The 26,243-nt window shown below is 48.5% G+C and overlaps 1 protein-coding gene across 1 annotated transcript in view; it reads left to right on the top strand.

Annotated features, from left to right (window-relative positions):
• Positions 1 to 26,243, top strand: part of PLXNA2 (plexin A2) — a 513,443-nt gene that overhangs the window by 67,646 nt on the left and 419,554 nt on the right. Inside the window, exons 2-3 of the mRNA XM_030220548.1 lie at positions 361 to 1,625; positions 6,749 to 6,931. Coding sequence (XP_030076408.1) covers positions 429 to 1,625; positions 6,749 to 6,931 — 1,380 coding nt within the window. The 5' untranslated portion in view covers positions 361 to 428. The remainder of the gene's footprint in view (positions 1 to 360; positions 1,626 to 6,748; positions 6,932 to 26,243) is intronic.

Here is a 26,243-nt window from a genome sequence, read left to right as displayed (position 1 = left end):
GTCATTTCTGTGCATTGCCGTTGAGGCACTCCATAGTTGACCGGCTCATTTTTTGAGTTTGAAGGAAGTCCCATTACCATATTTTCTGTTGGTCTATAATTGAACGACAACTGAAAAAGATTTGTTTGACTCCTGATGCAGGCTTTGATGCCGAAACACGGCCGTGTCGGGCCGTCATCTGATTATTAATAAAGTTTTTTGGATTTCCTCAACATTTGTCCTCACTTATTCGTTTTCATCGTCTTTGATTTGCGTGAGGATTTTCCTCTCCGCTTTTTGTTGCTTTTCCTTTCTGTACTCGATAATCATCTATCCTGATTGGACTCCATGATTAGTAATCTTGTTTGTTTTCTTTTTCAGAATCATGTGAAGGATACCTTGAGGCAACACACAGAATCTGGAAGGTGATTCCCCTTGCCCTTCTCACAATGGACCAGAGGAAGACCTTTCCGAGGACAGTACACTCTTTGCAATTTTTCTGCTGGGAGGTTGTTTTTGTCCTTTTACTGCTGGCATTACTCTCCCAAAATGCCACAGGCTCTTCCCTCTTCAACACATTCCATGCCGAGCACCGAGACTGGACTTTTAGCCACTTGACGGTCCACCAGAACACCGGAGCAGTGTATGTGGGTGCGGTAAATCGGGTTTACAAGCTTTCTGGTAACTTGACTTTACTGGTTTCGCACAAGACGGGTCCAGAGGAGGACAACAAGTCATGCTATCCTCCGCTGATTGTCCAGCCCTGCAGTGAGCCCTTAACATTGACCAACAATGTTAATAAACTCCTTATTGTGGATTATTCTGAGAACCGCCTACTAGCATGTGGGAGCCTTTACCAGGGGGTCTGTAAGCTTCTACGCTTGGATGATCTGTTCATTCTGGTGGAACCTTCCCACAAGAAGGAGCACTATCTCTCCAGTGTCAACGAGACTGGTACAATGTATGGTGTAATTGTACGCTCCGAGGGCGAGGATGGGAAGCTTTTCATCGGTACCGCGGTGGATGGGAAGCAGGATTACTTTCCGACCTTGTCCAGCCGCAAACTGCCCCGGGACCCGGAGTCCTCCGCCATGCTGGATTATGAGCTCCACAGTGACTTTGTGTCCTCTCTGATCAAGATTCCTTCTGACACATTAGCTCTGGTTTCCCACTTTGATATTTTCTATATTTATGGCTTCGCCAGTGGTAACTTTGTTTATTTCCTGACTGTGCAACCGGAAACCCCCGAAGGGATCTCCAGCAACTCAGCCCATGACCTTTTCTACACCTCCCGCATTGTGCGACTCTGCAAAAATGATCCTAAGTTCCATTCCTACGTCTCGCTGCCAATTGGCTGTGTAAAGGATGGGGTGGAGTACCGCCTCCTGCAGGCCGCTTACCTGTCCAAACCCGGCGACGTGCTTGCCAGGACGCTTAAAATCTCGGCTCAGGACGACGTTCTCTTCACCGTCTTCTCCAAGGGACAGAAGCAGTACCATCACCCTCCCGATGACTCCGCCCTCTGTGTGTTCCCCATCAAGATGATCAATACTCGAATCAAGGAACGCCTTCAGTCCTGCTACCAGGGGGAAGGCAACCTGGAGCTGAACTGGTTATTGGGGAAAGATGTGCAGTGCACCAAAGCTGTAAGCATATTTTTATATTTATATTGCTCAAACTTCATGGAAGTAGTACATTTTGAAAACAGAAACACCCCACTTCCCTCAAAAAGCAGCCTCTCCTACAGCAGGGATCCTGCCTGGTATAAGGGGTGCCAAGGCGGAGCAATTTTTTAAGTGGTCTCACCTCCCAACCCAGCTCTTGCCCCCACCCCATTCAGTCCATGCTCCGCCCCCACTCCAACCTCTCTGCAATGCTTGTCAGCACTGCAACCGTGAACAGCTTCAAATACTGTGGCCCACACTTCCTGTTTGTTAATCCTGCAGCAGGAAGTATCGGTCGTGAGACTTGAAGCTGCTCACGGTCACATGCAGGTAGAAAAGAAATTGTCCCCCCCCCCCCCCCCTGCAATTATGCATTTTTAAACGCTGACTTCCATGTGCTGATTTATGCCCGGATATTAAATGCTGGGACATAACTAGGCACCAGCATTGAATATCTGGGCAAATCCAGGTAACACAAGCCACTGGCTCTTATCCAGGTCCCGTCTGATATTCAGCTAGGACTCCGATAAGAGGGTGTGTCACTAATGCAGCAGGTCCTCTGCTCCACTCTCATTCAAATCCCCCAGGTCTCCCCTCCAACCCCCAAACCTTTCCCTGGCTCCAGGCCTCCCCTACCTGTCCCCGATCCCCTATGGACCCCCCTACTACCCTCAGGATTTATCCAGACATGATCTCTGGTGGTCTAGTGGGCTGGGACAGGAGCGGTCCCTCTCCACTCCCACACTGTCTGACTCCGAGTTCAAAAATAGTGGTGCAGACCCCTTGCAATGGTACTGTTGAGGCTACTTCTAGGGGTCAGGACCGACATTTTTGAACCTGGAGGTGCACTGGGTGGGAACAGCGAATGACCACCCCAGTCTCGGCCCACTAGACCACAAGGAATCATCTCTGGGTAAGTACCGGTGGTTGTGGGAAGTCTGGAGTTGAGGGAGGGTTAGGCTGAGGACGGATGGCGTATGGCTTACTTTTGGGGGGGGAGGGACCTAGGAAGCAGGGTCAAAACTGCCCTCTGCCACATATTCCCCTCCCCCGGGTCACCTCCCCTCCCCTCCTCTTACTATCTGCTGCTCTGGTGGTCTAGTGACCTCTTCGGGGCAGGAAAGAGCCCCCTCTTTCCTGGCCGGAGCTCTGTCCTTGCCCTGCATCCTGTTACTGTGACGGTCTCGAGATTCAAAATGGCCACCAAGAGTTGAAGTCTCGCGAGGCCGTTTCAACTCTCAGTGGCTATTTTGAATCCCGACACCGTCACAGCAACAGGATGCAGGGCAAGGGCAGCGCTCCGGGCAGGAAAGAGGGGGCTCTTTCCTGCCCCAAAGAGGTCACTAGACCACCAGGGCAGTAGATAGTAAGTAAGGGAAGGGGCGGCTAGGATAGGCCCACCTGCCCGCCCGTTTGTCCAGAAATCCAGACAAACGGGTGGACTGGCAAAACCCGTCCGGACGCCCGGACATGTCCTCAAAAAGAGGAGATGTCCGGGTAAATCCGGACATATGGTAACCCTAACTGTAGATCCATGGTACTACCCAAGAAATGCTGTGGGGGTCAGAGAACATTCAGCGGTACTGCCCAGTCAAGTGCCACTGAAGATTCAGAACTGGCCCACTCAGTGTGGTTTAAGTAGGCTGAAACCATGCTGAATGTTGATCTCTGAGTGGTTGGTTTCTGAATTTCCCTTGTCCCATGTGAGTTTTCTCACATTTTTTTTTTGGGGGGGGGGGGAGGGGGGTGGCTTGCCCGGGCTTCCTTCTGCTTCTCAAAGCAATCAGAACCGGCAGATTTTCCAGAAAGAAGCATGCGTGAAGCATGAGAATCGTGAGAAATCCTCTCTTCCAACAGCCTAACGCCTGCTGCGACCTGGTGTTATTTTTTTACAGCGGTAAGGTAGTTTTGCTTCAGGCGCTCTTGTCTGACCATTGGGGAGGAATACAAAATGACTTCACTTACGTAAGCTTGACATTTGCATGCTCTCTGAGCTAAGGCCTGGCGTGCTCGTTGTTTCACGTTCTAGACCCCTCTGAACATTCTGCACGGGTAAATGTAGACGATAGAACGGCGTTAATGGCCTCTGGCGCCCATGGTTGCTTTTGAGCATTGGGGCCAAGGTGAAGTAAGCTAGAAAGTTGGGCGTAGCAGCCCCCCCCCCCCCCCCCACTCTTCAATTTCAGGAGCAGTCAATTTTCCTTGTGTGTCCTTAGGGGTATTGGAGGGGGCTTCCTTTGCTACTGTACAGAGTAAGCACAGGCCTGCAGGGCAGACAAGGACTTAATCTGCCATTAGCCCCTTTGATGTCAGTGCAAAGGACTGTGGGTCCTATTAGGATGCTGCAGGATTTTGGAGGATATCTGGGGATCTGCCTTGAACAACCCATAGGTTCACGCTGGGCTGCCTGAGGCCTACAGCCTGGATCTGCAAGGCAGCAATGACTGACAGCATAGCTTGCAGTTACATTGAAATGTAAAACCCTTTTGTTTTATTCATGGGGGGGGGGGGGGGGGTTGCTGGAATGTGACCAGGTTGTGAATAAATTGCTAATGAGCTGCTGAAGCCAAGTTACAAACCCATCACCGAGATGAAATGAAACACATGAAAAACTCATCACTGCAGTTGGGATTAGGAAGGAAATCACAGTGTCTTTTGCATCAAATAAGCAGTTCGGTTTATTTTCTTCGTATTTATTAGCAATTGAAAACTTTGGTATGGGCTCATATTCACTCTCTGCCCTGCGGGTATCGCACATACCAGTGATAGCTACGGGGGGCCACGGGGGCCTGGTCCCCCCAAATTGGCTCTAGGCCCCCTGGTTTGGCTCCCCAGCCCCCGCCACCTGAAGTGTTTATCCAGTGCTGGTCTCACCGCATTGCCTACCCTGCTCTCCTCAGTTGTGCTGTGCACACTCGTTTTAGATAGGGTTACCATATTTTGTCCCCCCAAAAGGACACATGCCCCGCCCCCACCACACACCCACACCTGCCCCCTTTCACGCCCCGCCCCCTTTCACACCCTCGCTCCGCCCACTGTCACATTTTCCCCTCCCCCCTGTTACACACCCCTTCGCCCTCCCTCCCCGTCACCCCCCTCCCCTTACCTTACTACTGCCCTGGTGGTCTAGTGACCTCTTCGGGGCAGGAAAGAGCCCCCTCTTTCCTGCCCGGAGCGCTGCCCTGCATGCATCCTTCCTGTTGGTGATCTTGGCGCCGATTCAAAATGGCCACCGAGAGTTGAAGTCTCACGAGGTCACTTCAACACTCTGCGGCCATTTGGAATCTGCGCCAAGATCACCAACAGGAAGGATGCATGCAGGGCAGCGCTCCGGGCAGGAAAGAGGGGGCTCTTTCCTGCCCCGAAGGCGGAAGAGTACTACTACTACTTAACATTTCTAGAGCGCTACTGGGGTTACGCAGCGCTGTACAGTTTGACAAAGAAGGATAGTCCCTGCTCAAAGGAGCTTACAATCTAAAGACCACCAGGGCAGTAGTAAGTAAGGGGAGGGGAGGCTAGCAATCTGCCCGTTTGTCCAGAAAACCTATGGAACTTAGCCTCCCAAAGTGCTTTGAAAATATGCCTCATGGTAACCCTAGTTTTAGATAAACTGAGAATGAACACAGCGTGGCTGAGAACAGAGCAGGGCAGGCAATGCAAGACCAGTGCAGCACAAATGCTTCAGTTGACGGGGGTTGGGGACCCTGCCAGCCAAGGTATCATCATGCGGCAGGGAGAGGTGGGCCAAAATGTTCTCCCCCAATTTCGAGGTCTGGTTATGGCTCTGGCGCATATATGTAAAAATTACTGTCGGATGCCTGAGCCCCCCCCCCCCCCCCACAGTAAGATAGTCGGCACACGTTAAGGTTTACCGTGGCTTGGTAAACGGACCCCAGTTTGCATTTTCAAATCCTGCCATACACTTTTCCAGCAGAATTGTACCCACAAAAAAGCTGGCTCCAGTGACCACACACACACACACACACACACACACACACACGCTTTGCACCCAGCGCTTGTTTGAAAGGGGAAACCTGCACATTCTTTACGCTTTGTAAATTAGTGCATGGCTGGCGACTTTTGAAAATGGCCTCCATAATGATACTCAAGCCATGTCCCCCTCCTCATTTCCTGATAAACAATAGACCCCCCTCTTTATCTCTCATCTTGTGCTTTCCTGGCTTTTCTCCTCCCTCTCATTTGTATGCACAGGGGTTAAATGTGATTGGCTTTCAGCTTACCATGTAAATGCAGGGTGCTAGTGCAACTCGGTGCTTCTCAACCCAGCTCTCGGGACACACCTAGCCAATCGGGTTCTCAGGATATCCACAATGAATATGCCTAAGGCAGCACTCCCTCCTTGATATGCAAATCTATCTCATGCATATTCATTATGGATATCCTGAGAACCTGACTGACTAGACGTAGCACTGGTGTAACTTCTGATCCTAGGGACCCTTTTACTAAGCCGCATAGGCGCCTATGCGCACACAACGCGCGTCAGTCTGGATCTACCGCCTGGCTACCGTGTCTGCTGTGTACATACGAAAATATTTTTGGCGCTAACCGGGCAGTAATTGGCAGTGTACACGCGTTGACGATTACAGCCCAGTTAACGCGTGAGACCTTACCGCTAAGTGAATAGGTGGCGGTAAGGTCTCAGATCCAAAATGGACGCGCGCCAATTTTTATTTTGCTGTACGTCCATTTTCGGCCCCCCCAAAAAAGGCCTTTTTACAGGTGCACTTAAAAAAAGGGGATCTGCGTGCGGCCAATACACGCGACTACACTAGCGCAGGTCATTTTTCAGTGCGCCTTTGTAAAAGGACCCCTTAGGTAGGTTTATATCTTCCGGTGTTCTGGGGAGTGTGTCAACTTTGAAAAGTATTCAGAGCAAGAATTCAACAATTGAGTGATAGCATGCCATGTTTCCAGTCCCTTCATCATTCTGCCCACCAGTCATACTGAGATCAAAGGTTGCGGTTGTGCAGACCTGTATCTGCTTAGAATAAATCTTGCGCTGTGCTGACCTGCTCCTAGAAAGCAGCAGGGTGCCTGTCTTGGGGGCTCAGTTCTCTCAATCTCCTCTATCTTCTGTCTTCCAGCCAGTCCCAATAGACGATAACTTCTGTGGACTGGACATTAATCAGCCACTTGGGGGTTCCACCCTGGTGGAGGGCCTGACACTCTTCACGGAAGTGCGGGACAGGATGACATCTGTGGCCTCGTACGTGTATGGTAACTACAGTGTGGTGTTTGTCGGGACCAGGAGTGGCAGAGTGAAGAAGGTAAGACTGTTGGGATTACCTGTTAAGTTTTGTGATGAGGTACCTCTGGGTTTGTTGTTCTCCGTCGTGTACAGAATCTCCCACTGGCACCGGGTGGAAAATAGCTCTTGGGATCTGAATCTCACTTTGACTTGCTTTATTTTGCTGATGGTAGACCTAATGGTGTCAGATGACATAAATTTCACGTTGTTCACACAGATTATAGATTTAGCAGCAGAGCTGCAGCCTAACTCCACCGATGGCATTTTGAGCCGCTCCGGGTTTTCCAGATGTCCTGTCTTAGTATTTTTGGCCAATTCCAGTTGTCTGGAGCAGTGAAATGAGGATTCACTGAAATTGTCTTCAGCTCGGAGATCAATGCCAGAAACCCCAGCGCATTTCTGAGGGAGAAAAAAATGGGAATCAAAAGCATGCCCCCTCCTCCCCCCCCCCCCCCCCCCCCCCACCCACCACTGGTCTGAAGAGCCGGAAGTGGGATTTTCTGCATGGCAGTACTCAGTCCTGCCACTGAGTCTTTTCCAGTGAGAACTTAACTTACCAGCACACACAGCCTATTAGTGAAAAGCATTCTAATAAAAAATAATTGGATAGTTAAATAAAGGTCAATATTCAGCCCCCGGAGGTCAGCAGTTTATAATGGGACAGAGTCTGACTTAATGGGACAGTCAACATGAATTCAGCCAAGGGAAATCTTGCTGCACTAATTTGCTTCATTTCCTTGAAGCAGTGGCGTTCCTGGGGGGGGGGGGGGGGTGGGTGCAGTCCGGCCCGGGTGCACGCCGCTGGGAGGGTGCCGCGTGCCTGTCTGCTCCGCTTGTTCCGTGCTCCCTCTGCCCCGGAACAGGTTACTTCTGGGGCAGAGGAAGCATGGAACGAGCAAAGCAGACAGGCGTGCGGCACCCCCCAGCAGGTAAAAATGCACCCGGTGGGGGTGTCCTTTTGCTGGGGGGGGGAGGTGTGTCCTTTCGCGGGGAGGGGTGTAGGTGGCCTTTCGCCGGGGGGGGGCGTGGCACCCAGGGGGGGGGGCGCGCATCGGTGATCTGCCCCGGGTGTCAGTCACCCTAGGAACGCCACTGCCTTTAAGGCGTGAATAAACATGTGGATAAAGAGGGTGAAGAGGGGTTGGTGGTTGAGAGGCGAGGATAGGGGAGGGCAGACTTATACGGTCTGTACCAGAGCCGGTGATGGGAGGCGGGACTGGTGGTTGGGAGGCAGGAAATACTGCTGGGCAGACTTATATGGTCTGTGCCCTGAAAAGGACAGGTACAAATTCAAGGTAAGGTATACACATATGAGTTTGTCTTTGGCAGACTGGATGGACCATGCAGGTCTTTTTCTGCCGTCATCTACTATGTTACTATGTAAAGGTTAGCCATGCAAATGGTTTCCCTGGTGACACCACCCGCCCTTACCTGGTATTGAAGCCCTGCCCGGCACATCCCAGGATGCACCAGGCAGGGCAGGGTGCTGTGTATATCTAGTAGCCCTATAGAAATGATAAGTAGTAGTAGTAGTAGTGCTGGCCATTTTGAAGGCAGAGCTCACGGGAGGAAGTGCAGGTGGCGGGGGTGCCCACTGAGCAACCAGGGAAACCTTTTTGCGTGGGGGTGATGGGAGGGTCCATTGGACCTTCAGCCCCTTGTGTCTGGGGTGGGGAACCTGTAAGCATGCAAATGCATGCTGGACAGGGCTCCCCATTCCTCCCCAATGCTCTGCAAACTCTAACGCCAGCTCCGATCTGGCGTACGGTTTGCCAGGGAGCAACGCCAATATTTGACGCACTGCCTGCTGAGCATTTGGGCAGGAATACCTAATTCCTTGTTTAGCATGCGCTTGCATGCTACTTGCAATCAGCGCCGGCGAGCTCGTTACATGTACACACCGGCTCTGATCACAGGGCACAGGCAAATGCAGGCGCTAGTCCGGCGCTAATGGCCTCAAGTGCCCGCGTTTGCCTTTGGTCATCTTCCCATAGGAGACAGTGCATCAGTATTCTAGAGTACGTTACATCCAGGTACTTTACAGCACTCAGTCCTGTGGCCTTGTGACTTTAACCATCACACTCTGTTCAAAGGTGCTGCCTGTTGTGCTGTATTGCAGGATTCATCTGACCTCAGCTTTTATACTACAGAACCTGCTTCACAGTGCCATAATTCCAGCTTCCAAGCTATAATTTCCTGCACTCAGCACCCTGGCTTTTATTTTGATTTTATTTCCATTGTCCCTATCATTAGTCGTAAAGTGCCAGCAACCCATGACCCCTTTTTAGGGCAGCAAGTGAGATGTGTTTTCAAGGTTGGCTGCACCTACTCCCCCCCCCCCCCCCAAATGATGTGGACTCCTGAACTACAGATGGATGGAAAAGTAACAGTGTTTTAGTTTCTCTAACTGGCCTTCCAGCCTTCCTTTCGCTATATGCATTGAAACACTTTACCTTGGGACTGTCCTTGTGTGACTTGGCAGCCCTCTCCTTTCCAGGCTTTGCTTGTATTGGTAACTTAGAGCTCAATGTTCAGCCAGTGCAATCAATGTTTTCTTTTTAAACACAAGCTGTGGCAATCAAAAAATATCAAGATATTCGGTACCTCCATTCAGATAGTGGCCAGTGCTGAATTTCTGGGTAATATGGTCAGTGTTGGAACTCATCCGGATAGTTGCCAATGCTGAATTTCTGGGTAATATGGTCATTTTTGGAACTCATCCCTATTGTGGCCAGTGCTGAATTCAGTGCTGAATTTCTGGGTAATGCGGTCAGTGTTGGAACTCATCCGGATAGTGGCCGGTGCTGAATTTCTGGGTAATGTGGTCAATGTTGGAACTCATCCGGATAGTGGCCGGTGCTGAATTTCTGGGTAATGCGGTCAGTGTTGGAACTCATTCGGATAGTGGCCGGTGCTGAATTCCTGGGTAATATGGTCAGTGTTGGAACTCATCCGGATTGTGGCCAGTGCTGAATTCAGTGCTGAATTTCTGGGTAATGCGGTCAATGTTGGAACTCATCCGGATAGTGGCCGGTGCTGAATTCCTGGGTAATATGGTCAGTGTTGGAACTCATCTGGATAGTTGCCGGTGCTGAATTTCTGGGTAACATGGTCATTGTTGGAACTCATCCGGATAGTGGCCGGTGCTGAATTTCTGGGTAATGCGGTCAGTGTTGGAACTCATCCGGATAGTGGCCGGTGCTGAACTTCTGAGTAATGTGATCAGTGTTGGAACTCATTCGGACAGAGGCCGGTGCTGAATTTCTGGGTAATGCAGTCAGTGTTGGAACTCATCCGGATAGTGGCCGGTGCTGAATTTCTGGGTAATGTGGTCAGTGTTGGAACTCATCTGGATAGTGGCCGCTGCTGAATTTCTGGGTAATGCGGTCAGTGTTGGAACTCATCCGGATAGTGGCCGGTGCTGAACTTCTGAGTAATGTGGTCAGTGTTGGAACTCATTCGGACAGAGGTGCTAAATTTCTGGGTAATGCGGTCAGTGTTGGAACTCATCCGGATAGTGGCCGGTGCTGAATTTCTGGGTAATGCGGTCAGTGTTGGAACTCATCCGGATAGTGGCCGGTGCTGAAGTACTGGGTAATGTGGTCAGTGTTGGAACTCATTCGGACAGAGGCTGGTGCTGAATTTCTGGGTAATGCGGTCAGTGTTGGAACTCATCCGGATTGTGGCCGGTGCAGAATTTCTGGGTAATGCGGTCAGTGTTGGAACTCATCCGGATTGTGGCCGGTGCAGAATTTCTGGGTAATGCGGTCAGTGTTGGAACTCATCAGGATAGTGGCCAGTGCTGAATTTCTGAGTAATGCAGTCAGTGTTGGAACTCATCTGGACAGTGGCCTGTGCTGAAGTTCTGGGTAATGTGGTCAGTGTTTGAACTCATCCGGATAGTGGCTGGTGCTGAACTTCTGAGTAATGTGGTCAGTGTTGGAACTCATTCGGACAGAGGCCGGTGCTGAATTTCTGGGTAATGCGGTCAGTGTTGGAACTCATTCGGATAGTGGCCGGTGCTGAATTCCTGGGTAATATGGTCAGTGTTGGAACTCATCCGGATTGTGGCCAGTGCTGAATTCAGTGCTGAATTTCTGGGTAATGCGGTCAATGTTGGAACTCATCCGGATAGTGGCCGGTGCTGAATTCCTGGGTAATATGGTCAGTGTTGGAACTCATCTGGATAGTTGCCGGTGCTGAATTTCTGGGTAACATGGTCATTGTTGGAACTCATCCGGATAGTGGCCGGTGCTGAATTTCTGGGTAATGCGGTCAGTGTTGGAACTCATCCGGATAGTGGCCGGTGCTGAACTTCTGAGTAATGTGATCAGTGTTGGAACTCATTCGGACAGAGGCCGGTGCTGAATTTCTGGGTAATGCAGTCAGTGTTGGAACTCATCCGGATAGTGGCCGGTGCTGAATTTCTGGGTAATGTGGTCAGTGTTGGAACTCATCTGGATAGTGGCCGCTGCTGAATTTCTGGGTAATGCGGTCAGTGTTGGAACTCATCCGGATAGTGGCCGGTGCTGAACTTCTGAGTAATGTGGTCAGTGTTGGAACTCATTCGGACAGAGGTGCTAAATTTCTGGGTAATGCGGTCAGTGTTGGAACTCATCCGGATAGTGGCCGGTGCTGAAGTACTGGGTAATGTGGTCAGTGTTGGAACTCATTCGGACAGAGGCTGGTGCTGAATTTCTGGGTAATGCGGTCAGTGTTGGAACTCATCCGGATTGTGGCCGGTGCAGAATTTCTGGGTAATGCGGTCAGTGTTGGAACTCATCCGGATTGTGGCCGGTGCAGAATTTCTGGGTAATGCGGTCAGTGTTGGAACTCATCAGGATAGTGGCCAGTGCTGAATTTCTGGGTAATGCAGTCAGTGTTGGAACTCATCTGGACAGTGGCCTGTGCTGAAGTTCTGGGTAATGTGGTCAGTGTTGGAACTCATCCGGATAGTGGCCGGTGCTGAACTTCTGAGTAATGTGGTCAGTGTTGGAACTCATTCGGACAGAGGTGCTAAATTTCTGGGTAATGCGGTCAGTGTTGGAACTCATCCGGATAGTGGCCGGTGCTGAATTTCTGGGTAATGCGGTCAGTGTTGGAACTCATTCGGACAGAGGCCGGTGCTGAATTTCTGGGTAATGCGGTCAGTGTTGGAACTCATCCGGATAGTGGCCGGTGCTGAATTTCTGGGTAATGCGGTCAGTGTTGGAACTCATTCGGACAGAGGCCGGTGCTGAATTTCTGGGTAATGCGGTCAGTGTTGGAACTCATCCGGATAGTGGCCGGTGCTGAATTTCTGGGTAATGCGGTCAGTGTTGGAACTCATCCGGATAGTGGCAAGATTCAGTCTGCAATATTCAGCCTGTTCTAAGTTATCTGGTTAGCAAACTGAATGTTGCTACTTTCTGAATAAGTTATGGAACCATCCTGGCTCCACCCATGCATGGCCTCAGCAATTATCTGGATAGTGCTGAAGTGGTCTGTAAGGGTATTCAGAGGAACTATTACTTGTCAGTGTGATCCAGGGTAAGTCCTCATGCCTGGTTGCCTTAAATTGGGGTTTTAGCAGATGGGTGCATTTCACAGAGAGGGACAGGGGTCCCATCCCACCTTTGTATCAGTGGGGGCTTCACTGTATTTCAGAGACCTGAGGCACAGTTTTCTGTATTTGTTGAACATAAGGGCAGGTTTTGCTGCGTAGTTTCCCCTGATCTCCAAATGTCCCCGAGAGCAAGGAACGTTTTGTAAAAATGTTCTCATTTCTAACCCGTCTTGATTGAATTTAAATCTTTAGGCTGATTTTGCATACACTTATCCCTTGTTGTGCTTAGCGGCATAGTAAAGGATAAAGGGTCATGGATTTGATATACCACCTTTCTTTGTGTACAATTTATATATACTGTCATCTACCAACATTTGCTTATTTCCGATCTGAGGAAGAAGGGCAACCTTCGAAAGCTAATCAAGAAATGTATTAAGTTATGTCCAATAAAAAAGGTATCATCTTATTTTCTTTTCCATGTTTTATTTTGTTTGATTTCTATTGATAACCTTTGTGTACAACCAAAGTGTGTTTTTTCTAGCAAAAAAGGTGCTGGTACTCAAATGCCAGACCACCCTTCAGAGGTGGGGTGATCACTGAGAGACCCACCCCACAATAGCCAGGCCCTCTGCAACCAGTCACAGAATCTATGACAAGGCAGAATTGCTGTGTAGAGCCTGAGCTCTTTCATTAAAACTTGGAGACCTTGGGTCAATTTTAGCCGACAACAGAAAAGGTGCCGGTACTCAGTGCCCCCAAGTACCCCCTCAAATAAAGCCTGGGTTTACATATGCTCTATGCAGGTACTTTAGTACAGTAAAGTTTGAATTTGAATCTAAGCCAGTGCATGAGGCAATGAGTATTCCCACAATCTTTACCCAGGGTGATCTTGTCAAGTGACTCCTGGAAGTCCTGAAGGTTGTTCTGGGGAGCAGAAAGAGCCTGGAGGCAGGTCACATGCTGGTTTCTGTTTTCAGCCATTACTGTCATGATTTCTCACCAGATAACATTCATTTTTGTTTCCATCACAGAGGCAGGTTACTTGCCTAAGGCTTGTAAATAGGGAAGAACCTGTTATTCATAAGACAAAGGATTTTAATGTCTACTGTAAACAGTTTCTATGCTAAGCTTTTTGTTCTTTCTCTCTGTAAAATACTGTTAAAGTCCCCTGAAGTAAGGAGATCTTTATTTTTTTTCTTGACAGGAACCCTTTTTGTGTGATAAAACACTTTTCCAGGATTCAGTAAAATATCGAATAATCGCTCAAGGTTTTCGTGATCATCATTTTGTTTTTGTTTCCATGACTAGAATACAAAGCGCCAATCAATGACTCTGGCAGGGAGTCACTGGGATTTTCCATTAGTCAAGTTTATTGAAAGATTTATTTCCCCACCCAACATATCAATATCTAGTCCCTTAGCCGACACACGTCCTGTTGATAGATGGAGACCCTCAGACTCATCTTGGCTACACGTTGTCCCTTCCCTAATGTAGGACCACCAACCCTTCCTGACTGTAGCTTTTCTTCGCATTTCCCTCTGTTAAAGACTCTGTTTCATATCTTTTACCTCAGATGGCAAGGACAAACCAAACTCGGGTATACTTATACATATAAAGTATCACATATCAAGTAAAAGGAGTTTATCTTGTTGGGCAGACTGGATGGACCGTACGGGTCTTTATCTGCCGTCACTTACTATGTTGCATGTTACTATGCCACATTCCCCCAAGGACTCGGCTTCATGCCGTTTAAAAATTTTATCATCACCTCATTGTCTGTTCCTGAGAAGCTATAGGATGTGCTGATCACTCCTGCTGCAAAGAAATATATTCATTTATTGCTCTTGAGTCTATTCCTTTTCTGCCTCCTGTGACCCCCCTGTTCTAAATCTTTCTTCCGGTGAAACCTCCCACTTCGTTATTCATATGTCATAACCACACTCTGTAAGCCACTTTGAGCCTACAAATAGGTGGGAAAAGGTGGGATACAAATGCAATAAATAAATACTCCCTGGGCATTTGAATAAGTTTCTTTCATATTCCTTTTCTCGCTTTCTCCTTATCCCTAAAGAGACCAGGCTATGCGTTGGATTTTCAACACAGACTGCGTGCTTGCCAGTAACTTAATGTTTAGATGGTCATAGGAGGTGAAGTAGACGAAGCCTGCTAATCTGCCTGTCAGTGAGGAGCGATGTGCACCCTTGCTGTTAGCTATTTTTGGGGTGTGGCCGGATTTTATGCCCCCCCCCCCCCCCCCCCCCCCCGGAAGGTTAAAGTACACAGCTTGCTCCAGCATGTTGGGTGCTTTACACAGAGCAGGAGATTCTGTGCATTAATTATGGAGGATTATAGAAGGCACATTCTTTCCAGTGCAGCATAATCCCCAGTGCCATCTAGGCAGGAGAGACCTTTTCAAATTACTGCTTTTTGATGTGCTCTAAATCTTGCTCCATTGGAAGGTCTGCTTCCTTATAGACTGAGGCCTGACTGTAAATGAAGGGCTTTATGGACGTTGCACGGTAGTGATGCAGACTGGTTCAAATACCAAGTGGCCCCTGTATACTGAGGCGCGCTAGCGGTTTTAATGCGTGCTACAAATTAGCGTGCAGTAACCTTGTAGATGCCCATAGGAATATTGTGGACATCTATATGGTTAGAGCAACACTGGGCCTTCAAGACTGAGACAACAGGAGTATTTTATTGGTAAATGACCCGACACGAGCCGTAAGGGGAGATGAGGGTAGAGAGGTAGTGAGGGGCTGCAGATTGAGTGCATTTGTAGGTTAGTAGGAGAAGCTTGAACTGTATGCGGTACCTGATCGGAAGCCAGTGAAGTGACTTGAGAAGAGGGGTGATATGAGCATATCGGTCTAGGCGGAAGATAAGATGCGCAGCAGAGTTCTGAACGGATTGAAGGGGGGATAGATGGTTAAGTGGGAGGCCAGTGAGGAGTAGATTGCAGTAGTCAAGGCAAGAGGTAACGAGAGAGTGGATGAGAGTTCGGGTGGTGTGCTCAGAGAGGAAAGGGCGAATTTTGCTGATGTTATAGAGAAAGAAGCGACAGGTCTTGGCTGTCTGCTGGATACGCACAGAGAAGGAGAGGGAGGAGTCGAAGATGACTCCGAGGTTGCGGGCAGATGAGACGGGGAGGATGAGGGTGTTATCGACTGAAATAGAGAGTGGAGGGAGAGGAGAAGTGGGTTTGGCTGGAAAGACAATGAGTTCGGTCTTGGCCATATTCAGTTTCAGGTGGCGGTTGGACATCCAGGCAGCAATGTTGGATAAGCAGGCGTTCTTTAATGCCGAAACACGGCTCGTGTCGGGTCATTTATCAATAAAATACTCCTGTTGTCTCAGTCTTGAAGGCCCAGTGTTGCTCCTTTTTGTTTGTATACTTTCTATGTATGCTGGTTACCCTCTCTGTTTGGCTTGCTCATCTATACAGTTAGAGCACGCTAAACACACTAACATGCCTCTAGCACAGCTTAGTAAACAAGGCTCCAAGTGGCTAGCGCAAACATGCGTGGGATAAACATAAAGGAATCCTGTTCAGAAGGAATGGATCCTCAGGAGCTTAACCAAGATTGGATAGCAGAGCCGGAAGTGGGAGGCGGGGCTGGAGGTTGGGAGGCGGGGATAGTGCGGGGCAGACTTATATGGTCTGTGCCAGAGCCAGTGGTGGGAGGCGGGACTGGAGGTTGGGAGGCGGGGATAGTGCTGGGCAGACTTATACGGTCTGTGCCAGAGCCGGTGGTTGGGAGGCGGGGCTGGTGGTTGGGAGGCGGGGATAGTGCTGGGCAGACTTATACGGTCTGTGCCAGAGCCGGTGGTGGGAGGCGGGGATAGTGCTGGGCAGACTTATATGGTCTGTGCCAGAGCCAGTGGTGGGAGGCGGGACTGGAGGTTGGGAGGCAGGGATAGCGCTGGGCAGACTTATACGGTCTGTGCCAGAGCCGGTGGTTGGGAGGCGGGGCTAGTGCTGGGCAGACTTATACGGTCTGTGCCAGAGCCAGTGGTTGGGAGGCGGGGCTGGTGGTTGGGAGGCGGGGATAGTGCTGGGCAGACTTATACGGTCTGTGCCCTGAAGAGCACAGGTACAAATCAAAGTAGGGTATACACAAAAAGTAGCACACATGAGTTGTCTTGTTGGGCAGACTGGATGGACCGTGCAGGTCTTTTTCTGCCGTCATCTACTATGTTACTATGTAACTGGTAAAAGCCAAGTCCCAGAATCGCAGGCTGTCACCTGGTGCTGGCTTGGTTTATTCCTAGGTCACCTCACATTTGAACAAAAAACATGGAATCTCCTTATATTTTTGGAGCTTTTTTTAAGGGTATACAAGGCATGCATCTTTTATTTTATGGTCCCTGCCCTCCTTTTTAATATATCTGTCCTGTACCGTTGGTTTTACTGCTCACATTCTGTACTGGCTTTGATAAAAATTAAAACTTACAAGTGCTTTTTGCTTATTCTGCATTATCATATTCTCTCCCTCTCCCTGGGTCTTTCTTTTTTCTCCATGCATCCCCTCTTTTCGCCTTTCCCCTTGGTCCTGTAGTTCTTCCCCTGACTTTTAGTCTCTTCCTCCTCCCCCCTCCCCTTCCTCCCTTGGGCACCGTGTTTTCCTGACTTCAAAAAGTTCTCTCAGGCTGTGAAACTCCTGATCCGGAAGCCATGGAATGTTGATGGGAAGTGTTTCGCTCCTCCAGGCTCCAGGGCTCCGGTGCAACTCGCAGCCTGGGAAAAACAAGATGGGGGTGTGGCGGAGGGGGGGGGGGGGGGGTGAGTGGCCATGCAGGCATCAATGCGTCCAAGAGGTGAGACACTCTGGCATCCAACACCAAACATTTTCACAGTGACGAATTCAGAGGAAGAAAGCTCTTCCCTTCTGCAGATTTCGGATGTGACTGTGTCCGGCAGCCTTTCGAGCTGGATTTCTGTTTATAATTTTTAAAATATGAGGCTGTTTCCAAGACTTACCAATGGCCGGAAAGAACCCTTGTTAATGGAATACATTGCTGGCACAAAATCTTGTGTTAGTCAGTGACCCACCGGTTAGTCAGATATTGTATAAATGCACACTAAACCTTGATTTGAGTTGCTTACTTTATTTTTTGTCTATTAGATTGTAAGCTCTTTGAGCAGGGACTGTCTTTCTTCTATGTTTGTGCAGCGCTGCGTACGCCTTGTAGCGCTATAGAAATGCTAAATAGTAGTAGTAGTAGTAGTAGTCTAGTTAGAAGGACTTGCCGGTGGGATTTCCATGGTGAGTTTCAGAGAGGGAAGGTGAAGGTGGCTTCCCTTGTTGAAGTGGATCTGGGTTCAGAACCTGGAGACCCAGTATTCAAACTTCAGAAGCTACCTGAGTATTTGCACCGGCCTGGACTGTCCGTGGATATTCTGCGGCATTGTTCAGATACTGGCCTGGGTCTGGAGTTCTTCTTGAAGCTCTCTTCGCCCGGACCCTTCCTTACCCCCTTTGTTCATAGCTTGTACACTCCTCCTTATGAAAGGTGAGTTCTGGAAGATGAGAAGGTCCGTAGGAGGGTGGATGAATGTGCCTACTCCTTAATGACACATTCCCAGATAAGAGATTGGCATGTTTTCTGCTCTTCATGAACCAGGTAGGGTCCACAATGCTGTCACCTGTTATTAATTCACAGCTTTCCTTCTGGCCCTCATACTGTTGCGGTGACAGGTTTGACTTGAGTAATAGTCCAGGTAATCCATGTTTGTGAAATTCAGCCCCTCAGATTCACTGGGGGGTGGGCAGATATTCATAACCAGATTTTTTTTATGTGAGTTACATTCAGGTTAACTGGATATTTCTCTGTCCCAGGAGGGCTCACAATCTAATTTTGAACCTGAGGCAATGGAGGTTTAAGTGACTTGCCGAAGATCACAAGAAGCAGCAGTGGGATCTGAACCGGCCACTTCTGAATGTCAAGACTGGTGCTCTAACCACTAGGCTACTCTTCCAATCCCCTTGGGCCACCATGACATTATCCGGTTAGTGCCGGGGTGGTCCATGGGTGGAGGCAACAGTGATGATATTCACCATCGGTGCCCATGTTACTCATCGGGCACTTGGGACTGCAGAAATAGCAGTTTAGCTTTGCCCAGTTAACTATACGTTACAGCACTGAATACCGGCTCAACCCAGACAGCTTCTGGGTGCCACTGAAAAACAGGATCGGGCTTGGCACTGGATACCCGAGTCTAATTTAATTGGCGGCAGTCATCATCGAAGGAGACGCTGACCATCACTGACTGACTATTGATTCCATTTGTTTCAGTTTCATCTCTCAATCTGGCCGTCTGTTCTACATTTACCCACAACCTGCACCACCGTGGTCTCTGTGAATTTGTCCAGTTGTGTTGACACTGATCTTTGATGCTTTTTGATTTGGACTTTACTCACTGTGTGTTAACTGGGTGTGCAAATCCAAGCCTTGCTACGGAGTCATCTCAGTGTGTAAAAACTGCATCAGCTGAACTCGCTGAACGTGGTTGGTCATCCGTGGTGGCCGAACCAGGACCAAATGGCATGTTGGCTTGTTTTGTTTTCTGTGGTACTGTCAGATGGTAACTTTTGGACAATACAGTGCCTGGGCCGGATGATTAATTCAAACCATAGAAAAATAAGGAGGGGAGGCTCCTGGCAGTCGTTTTCTTGGATGATAAACGCATAAGTTAGTATCTGAAAAATAATTCTTTTGGACTAGGGGACAAAAGGCTGCAGTCTGTTGCCTGTGCTGGAATGTTGGGGGGGGGGGGGAGCCGATGGAGTGCATGGGAGAGATACATGGTTCCTGGCTGCCAGCCTTGCAAGGACAAGTCTGTGAATTTTTTTTATTTTTCTTTTTGTGATTTGCAGTAGAGAATGTTTCCAAGCTGGACTCAGCAGGCATCCTTCAAATTCCTTCATCGGCCTCCCCTCCCCCCTCTGGGACTTCATGTGCTGGGTCAGGCTTTCAGTGCATGATCTGAAAGGGCTCCCTACAGTCTCACATCCCTCTCAAACAGTTTTTGAGGCTGTTGTATTGGAGCCTGGTAGAAGAAAGGTTTGATAACCAAACATAAAATCGGAAAGGCTATTCCGTGCGACTTCGCATATAAAGCCATTCCTAGATTCCCTGCCATAATTTACTAATGCTTATTATAAATGTTCTCTTGTGTTTAATAGCACCACTGACCACACATTGGCAAAATAAGTTAGGTCTGTTCAGCTTGGAAAAGAGACGGCTGAGGGGGGATATGATTGAGCTCTATAAAATCCTTAGCGGAGTAGGAAGGTGGGGGGGGGGGGGCAGCAGCTGCGGTGGCCCTGTCCCGGGCCCGGCTCTGTCTCTCAGCGGCCCTGTTCCAAGGCCCGACCTAATCAGCAGATAGCCAATCCCCTACCTCTCCTCCTCTGTCCTCCTATACCGCTTAATACCATGTTCTGGTTTCATGGTTCTTGTTGTGCAAATCAACCCCTCCCCTTCTTAATCAATGTTATGATATGAGTCCTTTGTCTTGATGTTGCAACTTTTGCTTGAGTATTGTAAACCGCTGTAATATCCTTATGCAAATGGTGGTCTATCAAATAATGAGATATAAAAAATAAATAATATACTGAGATATCCAGGAATATACGATAAAACAGCAATACAGTGAAAAAAAAAAACTGCACCAGGGATGCAGGAGTTCAGACCTCAAACGCTGCAAACTGGTCAGGTTTTCAGGATATCCCTAATGAATATGCATGAAATCGATTTGCATACAATGGAGGTAGTGTCCATGCAGATCTATCCTTCGCTCCTGCATCTATGACCCAATACCAGTGCTTCCCAAATAAAATTGTGTGACCCTTTGGAGATGCAGAATAATTATGTACCAAGGGAGAGCCCACCTAGGTCATCACCCCAAATTTGAGTTTTGTGACCCTATTTGGGGTCCCGATTCACAGTTTGGGAAGCTCTGACCTATACCCTAGCAGTGTACAATATAAGCAGGGAGTTTACACCAATCATGGGTTGAAAATTCACTTAATCCGTGCAGTGAATTTTGCAGGCGGTCTCAGCAGAAACCCCTGTATTTCTTCATAAGTACATATAAGTACATAAGTGTTGCCATACTGGGACAGACCAAAGGCCCATCAAGCCCAGCATCCTGTTTCCAACAGTGGCCAATCCAGGTCACAAATACCTGGCAGAAACACAAAGTGTAGCAACATTCCATGTAGAACCCTAAAGAGTAGCAAGATTCCATTCAGAACCCCAAGTACATAAGTATTGCCACACTGGGACAGACCAAAGGTCCATCAAGCCCAGCATCCTGTTTCCAACAGTGGCCAATCCAGGTCACAAATACCTGGCAAGATCCCAAAAAAGTTCAAAACATTTTATGCTGCTTATCCCAGAAATAGAGGATTTTTCCCCAAGTCTGAAGAACAGGCCGCACGTAAGTTATTCACGGCAGTTTAACAGACCTATGGGTAGGTGTTCCGTGAGTATGTCACACCACGGCATGTGGCAGTCCCACTGACGCTGCCTCCTTGCATAGCACTGGATCCCTTCGGTGTGCCGTAGCGTCCCATTTCACGCGAGTAAGCGAACTCCACGAAAAGAAGCTGTCTGCCCAATAGACAGTGCTATTTAACCATCCAGAAATGGGTCCTGGCCAGTTTATACCGCTATCCTTGAATATTCAGCGGGAGATAGCTGGTGGTCTCCTACTGAATACTCGCAGCGAGTGCTTAGTGGATAATCAGCTGTATCGCGCGGTATAGCTGGAGATCTGCTAATATTCAACTTAACGAGCCAGCACCGAATATTGACTTTGAAACCGACCAAAAATAAACCAGATACACCTATTCAGCAAACGATCGAGAAATACACCTTGAAGCCACCTACCTTACTTTCCGAGAGGGGCCCTGCGTTCCCCGTCGGTGAAGACTCCTTCGGGGATTTGGGGCTTGAAATTTCACTCTCCCCTCCGGATTCTCATCCACCGCCGCTCCCTGATGAATGTGTCTCCTGGCGCGACCGACTTGACCCGGAAGTGGTCGAAGGTATGGAAGCGACCCGAGGAGCGGGAGTCACAATGTCGGAGGGAGACCCGATACCGAGAGAACATCGGGTAGAGCATAGCGCTCCAATGAAGAAACCAGCTGCGGTGACCCTCGAGAGCATTTGGATGGCTCTGCAGAGGGTGGACGCTACGGTGGCCAATTCAGCAAAAGAGATAAAAGACCTTGTAAGTACTGTTGAAAACCTTTCCCTTTCATTTAATACCGCGAAACAAGAAACTATAGAGCAATTGGGAGCTCTTAAGCAGGACGTTGCTAAACTAAATGAAGTCACGACCACAATTATTAAGGATAATACTTCCATGCAAAGTAGGTTAGAGATGATGGAAAATTACAACCGGCGGCTTAATTTAAGGTTATTGAATTTTCCAAAGGAACTTGGAATTATTCCATTGGACGCTTTCAAACTTTATTTACAGGAGGTTTTAAATTTCTCTCCTGAAACCATTCCACCATTGAATAAAGTATATTATATACCAATTAAAAAGCCTCCTGACACCTCTCTCCCTGTAATTCCATCTGAAGAGCCAGGATTGAATATATCTGAATTACTAGAAAGAACTTTGGACTCTAACTCTGAAAGAGCGACTTTAATTGTATCGTTCATTTTCCAACAAGATTTAGACGCGGTTATGCGTATTTACTTCAAGAAAATGCAGACTCTGTTCAGAGGAAAGAGGGTTTGGATATATCCTGATATTATAAAGCAGACCCAAGAAAGGAGGAAGTTGTTTCTTGCAATGAAGGCGGAAGCGATATCTTTAGGAGCTGTTTTCTACTTAAATTTTCCTTGTAAATGTGTTATTAAATATTTGGGTCTTAAGTATTATTTCTATCAGCCTGAACAGTTGAAGGCATTCATAAATATGAAGAAACTTGGTAAACCGTAGGCCCTGATGAATAAATATTTGTTAATAAGATAGGTATACATGCAATGCATATTTCCTAATTTTTTTCTTTTCTACTTTGTAGTCTTCATATTTGCTTAGACTATCCCCCACTATTGTGGTCTAAAAGAAGATATTTTGTCTTTTCCTTTGGCAAAAATATTTTATTTAAACTTATATTTTCCTTTCTGCATTGCTTATTCAAATGTAACTGTATTGTTAATTTGATTAAAAATTAATAAAGACAAAAAAAATAAATAAATAAATAAACCAGATGTTCAGTGCCCAGTCACTGGAAATGGCCCGGTACTTAATATTCAGACTCAGCGGCGACCGCTGTAGTCAGCTGGGCTAACTCCCGTGCAGGGGCGTAGCCAGACTTCGGAGGGAGGGGGGTCCAGAGCCTGAGGTGAGGGGGCACATTTTAGCCCCCCCCAGCACCGCCAAACCCCCCGCCATTACTGACCCCCCGCCATTACTGACCCCCCCCCCCCGTGCCGCCGCCGCCCCTCTCGACCCCCCCTCCCCCGCCGTCACCGTGGGCTACTTTTGCTGGCGGGGGACCCCAACCCCCGCCAGCCGAAGTCCTCTTCAGCGCCGGTCTCCGGTGCGTTGCTGATCTGGATTCTGTTTCTGTGAGTCCTGACGTCCTGCATATAGGAACGTGCAGGACGTCAGGACTCACAGAAACAGAATCCAGATCAGTGAACACGCTGGACTCGGAGACCGGCGCTGAAAGGGACTTCAGCTGGCGGGGGTTGGGTACCCCCCACCAGCAAAGTTACCTGGCGGTGGCGGGGAACAGTTGGAACAGCGGCGGCGGGAGGGGGGGTCGAAAGGGACAGGAGAGGGGCAGCGGTGCTGGGGGGGGCTATAATGTGCCCCCTCACCTCGGGCTCTGGACCCCCCTCCCGCCGAAGTCTGGCTACGCCCCTGGCACGAAGCAATCCCTGATGATACCTTGTATAAAGTGATAACTTGATTACACATTTTTACCCTTAATCTAAATTGGCTGTTTCTTTTTCTTGTTTTTTTCCCATCGCTGTGTTACACTGGTGTATCAAACAGATGCAGGCAGATGAAAGTGGATGCACGTTTAAAATGTATGAACACATTACGCTAGCTATTACAGCATGTGCTGGGGAGGGGGGAGTTTGCAGCAGGTTGGTAAATAATTTATCGTGTGCCGGGCTTTAATCTCGTAAACCTGCCTTGCTGGGTTTATTCACGTCAGCCATTACACCATCTGAAGGACGTAACTCGGCAGCACAAAAGCTTTGAGCAGCTGCAGGGAGTAATTGCTAGGCCTGGCCTGGCCTTTCTCCTGCTCGCTCGTTAAAAGTAGCCCGTCCGTTAAGGAAGGGTTCATTTGGCTGTCATCACAACCTAACTATCGATTTGCATCTGTGGGTGATTAAGGAAAGAAATTAGCCTGGTCATAAGACAGGCACAGTAACTGGTTCCAGTTGAAACCGAGGGCCACAGACATGCTGACCAGATTTTGAAGACCCTCCAGGACCTTTTCGAATCACTCTAGGTGTTTCAGAAAACATTTTTGAAACTTGCATATATATTTCTATTTTGTGATCTCTTAGAGAGCTATTTGAAAATTACTTGAATTATTAGAATATAGATCTTTGAACGTGGTAACGTGGTGGGTGGGTGGTGTGTCTCATGCATAGCTGGAGATGGCTTCGAAAACCCTACTGGATTGTGATGTCCATGGCAGGTAGGAACAGAACTGACAAGTAACCCCAGACATAAGAACATAAGAGTAGCCATACTGGGTCAGACCAATGGTCCATCTAGCCCAGTATCCTGTTTTCCAAACAGTGGCCAAGCCAGGTCACAAGTACCTGGCAGAAACCCAAATCGTGGCAATATTCCATGTAGAACCCCAAAGAATAGCAAGATTCTGGAATCCCAAGGACTACTACTTATCATTTCTATAGCGCTACTAGATGTACGCAGCGCTGTAAACTTGAACATGAAAAGACAGTCCCTACTCAACGAAGCTTACAATCTAATTAGGACAGACAAACAGGACAAATAAGAGATAAGGGAATTACTAAGGTGGGTGTGATAAAATAAGGGTACTGAACAAGTAAGTAAGGGTTAGGAGTTAAAAGCAGCATTAAAAAGGTGACAAGATTCCAGAATCTCATTCTACAAATCCCAGGGAAAGCAGTTGCTTCCCATGTCTATCTCGATAGCAGGCTATGGACTTTTCCTCCAGGAATTTGTCCAAACCTTTTTTTAAACCCAGGTACGCCAACCGCTGTTCCCACATCCTCCAGCAAAGAGTTCTAGAGCTTAACTATTCGTTGAGGGATAAAATATTTCCTCCTATTTGTTTTAAAAGTATTTCCATGTAACCATCAGTTATACTTTGGGTCAGTCTTGGTTTATTGAATTGCCATCTTCAGGCATTCTCCCGTGGATTCTGTTTAGACCACCCAAATATAGGCCTGGATCCCAGATCCACATGGAAACTAATTGGTCAGTTAGGCACTGGAGTTAAGAAGCACTTAATTGGCAGTAATTAGAAGTTAGGCGGGGATCTTCCCTATGCCCTATGCATTCTTAAATTTCATAGCGTGCAAGTCAACGGGGGTGGCCATGGGAGGGCATGGGCGGGATGGAGGCGTTCCCAGAAATTAGGTGCGATGTTATAGAATATCGGCATTTGTGCACCTGCCAACTTTTACACGAGCCTTTGGCAGGCGTAAATATTCACTTTCAAATGCGCGGTGAGTGCTCTCTAAAGGACAATCCGCGCAGAGCTCCCTGTGCCTAACTTTGAGCTCCATTTATTAAATCGAGCCCTCTGAGCTTCACAATCCTGTAACTTGCGTGGACAAAACCAGGAAATACAAGTTCCACAATGCGTAGGGAAGGGAGCAAACCTTACCAGTGCTGTTACCCATGGTGCTGTTGAAGCTTGCTGCAGCTTGTCTTTCTTAACTGGGTGGGTGCCATGCTTAAAGACAGTGGTGGCCATACCATTAGGCCACCTGAGGCGGGGGCCTCAGGCAGCATGCTCCAGGAGTGGCATTCTCTCCTCCCTCCGCAACCCTTTACCTTATTTGTTTCTTTTCCAAAAGGCGGTAGTGGCAGCACCAGTCTCTTCTCCCACTGCGGTCCACCTCATGATGTAACTTCCTGTTTCCTCAGAGGCGGGACACAGTAGCGAAGAGGCCGGTGCCAGCGACAGGGCAGCCTATGGGAATCACTGCCGCTGCTACCTTTTGGAAAAAAAAAGAATAAGGTAAACGCAGGGAAGGTGGGGAGATGCTAGACCGGCACAGGATGTGGGGGCGGGGGCAGGTGGCATCTCATCCCTGCCTCAGGCGGCAGATTCCCTTGGGCCGCCCCTGCTTATACACTGCATTGCTTGACTGTCTACCTGTGATTGGGTATGACTGGGTCATTTCCTGCCCGTCAGCCACCCAGAATTTCTCTTAACCAGGATCATGAGCTCATCTCAGTCCTTGATCACACACTGCTGGGAGCAGCCTCATCCTGGATAGCCTCCGGCTTTAAAACAAGCTCCGGCCAGTGCTTACCTTTTTCAGCCCCTAGTTGGCATCAAGCCCAGCCACACAGATGTGAGGGATGCTCCCCATTACCATTTTCCATTCCTATTATCACATTGTCTGAGAACAACCTGTCCAGCAGTATGTGATGGGCAAAGTTCTTATCACAAGAGATAAAAGGCAGCTCAATTAATCTGCCGAGACAGGTTAAAAATAAAGCCGGGGCTGATTAAGACAGTTGAATCAGACGGGGTTATGGTTGGGAGGCGGAAGGTCTGCAGATAGAAAC

This window comes from Microcaecilia unicolor, chromosome 12 (genome assembly GCF_901765095.1).
Source record: "Microcaecilia unicolor chromosome 12, aMicUni1.1, whole genome shotgun sequence".
Taxonomy (NCBI): Eukaryota; Metazoa; Chordata; class Amphibia; order Gymnophiona; family Siphonopidae; genus Microcaecilia; species Microcaecilia unicolor.
The sequence above is the reverse complement of the archived record's forward strand: the minus strand, read 5'-3'. Positions and strand labels throughout refer to the sequence as shown.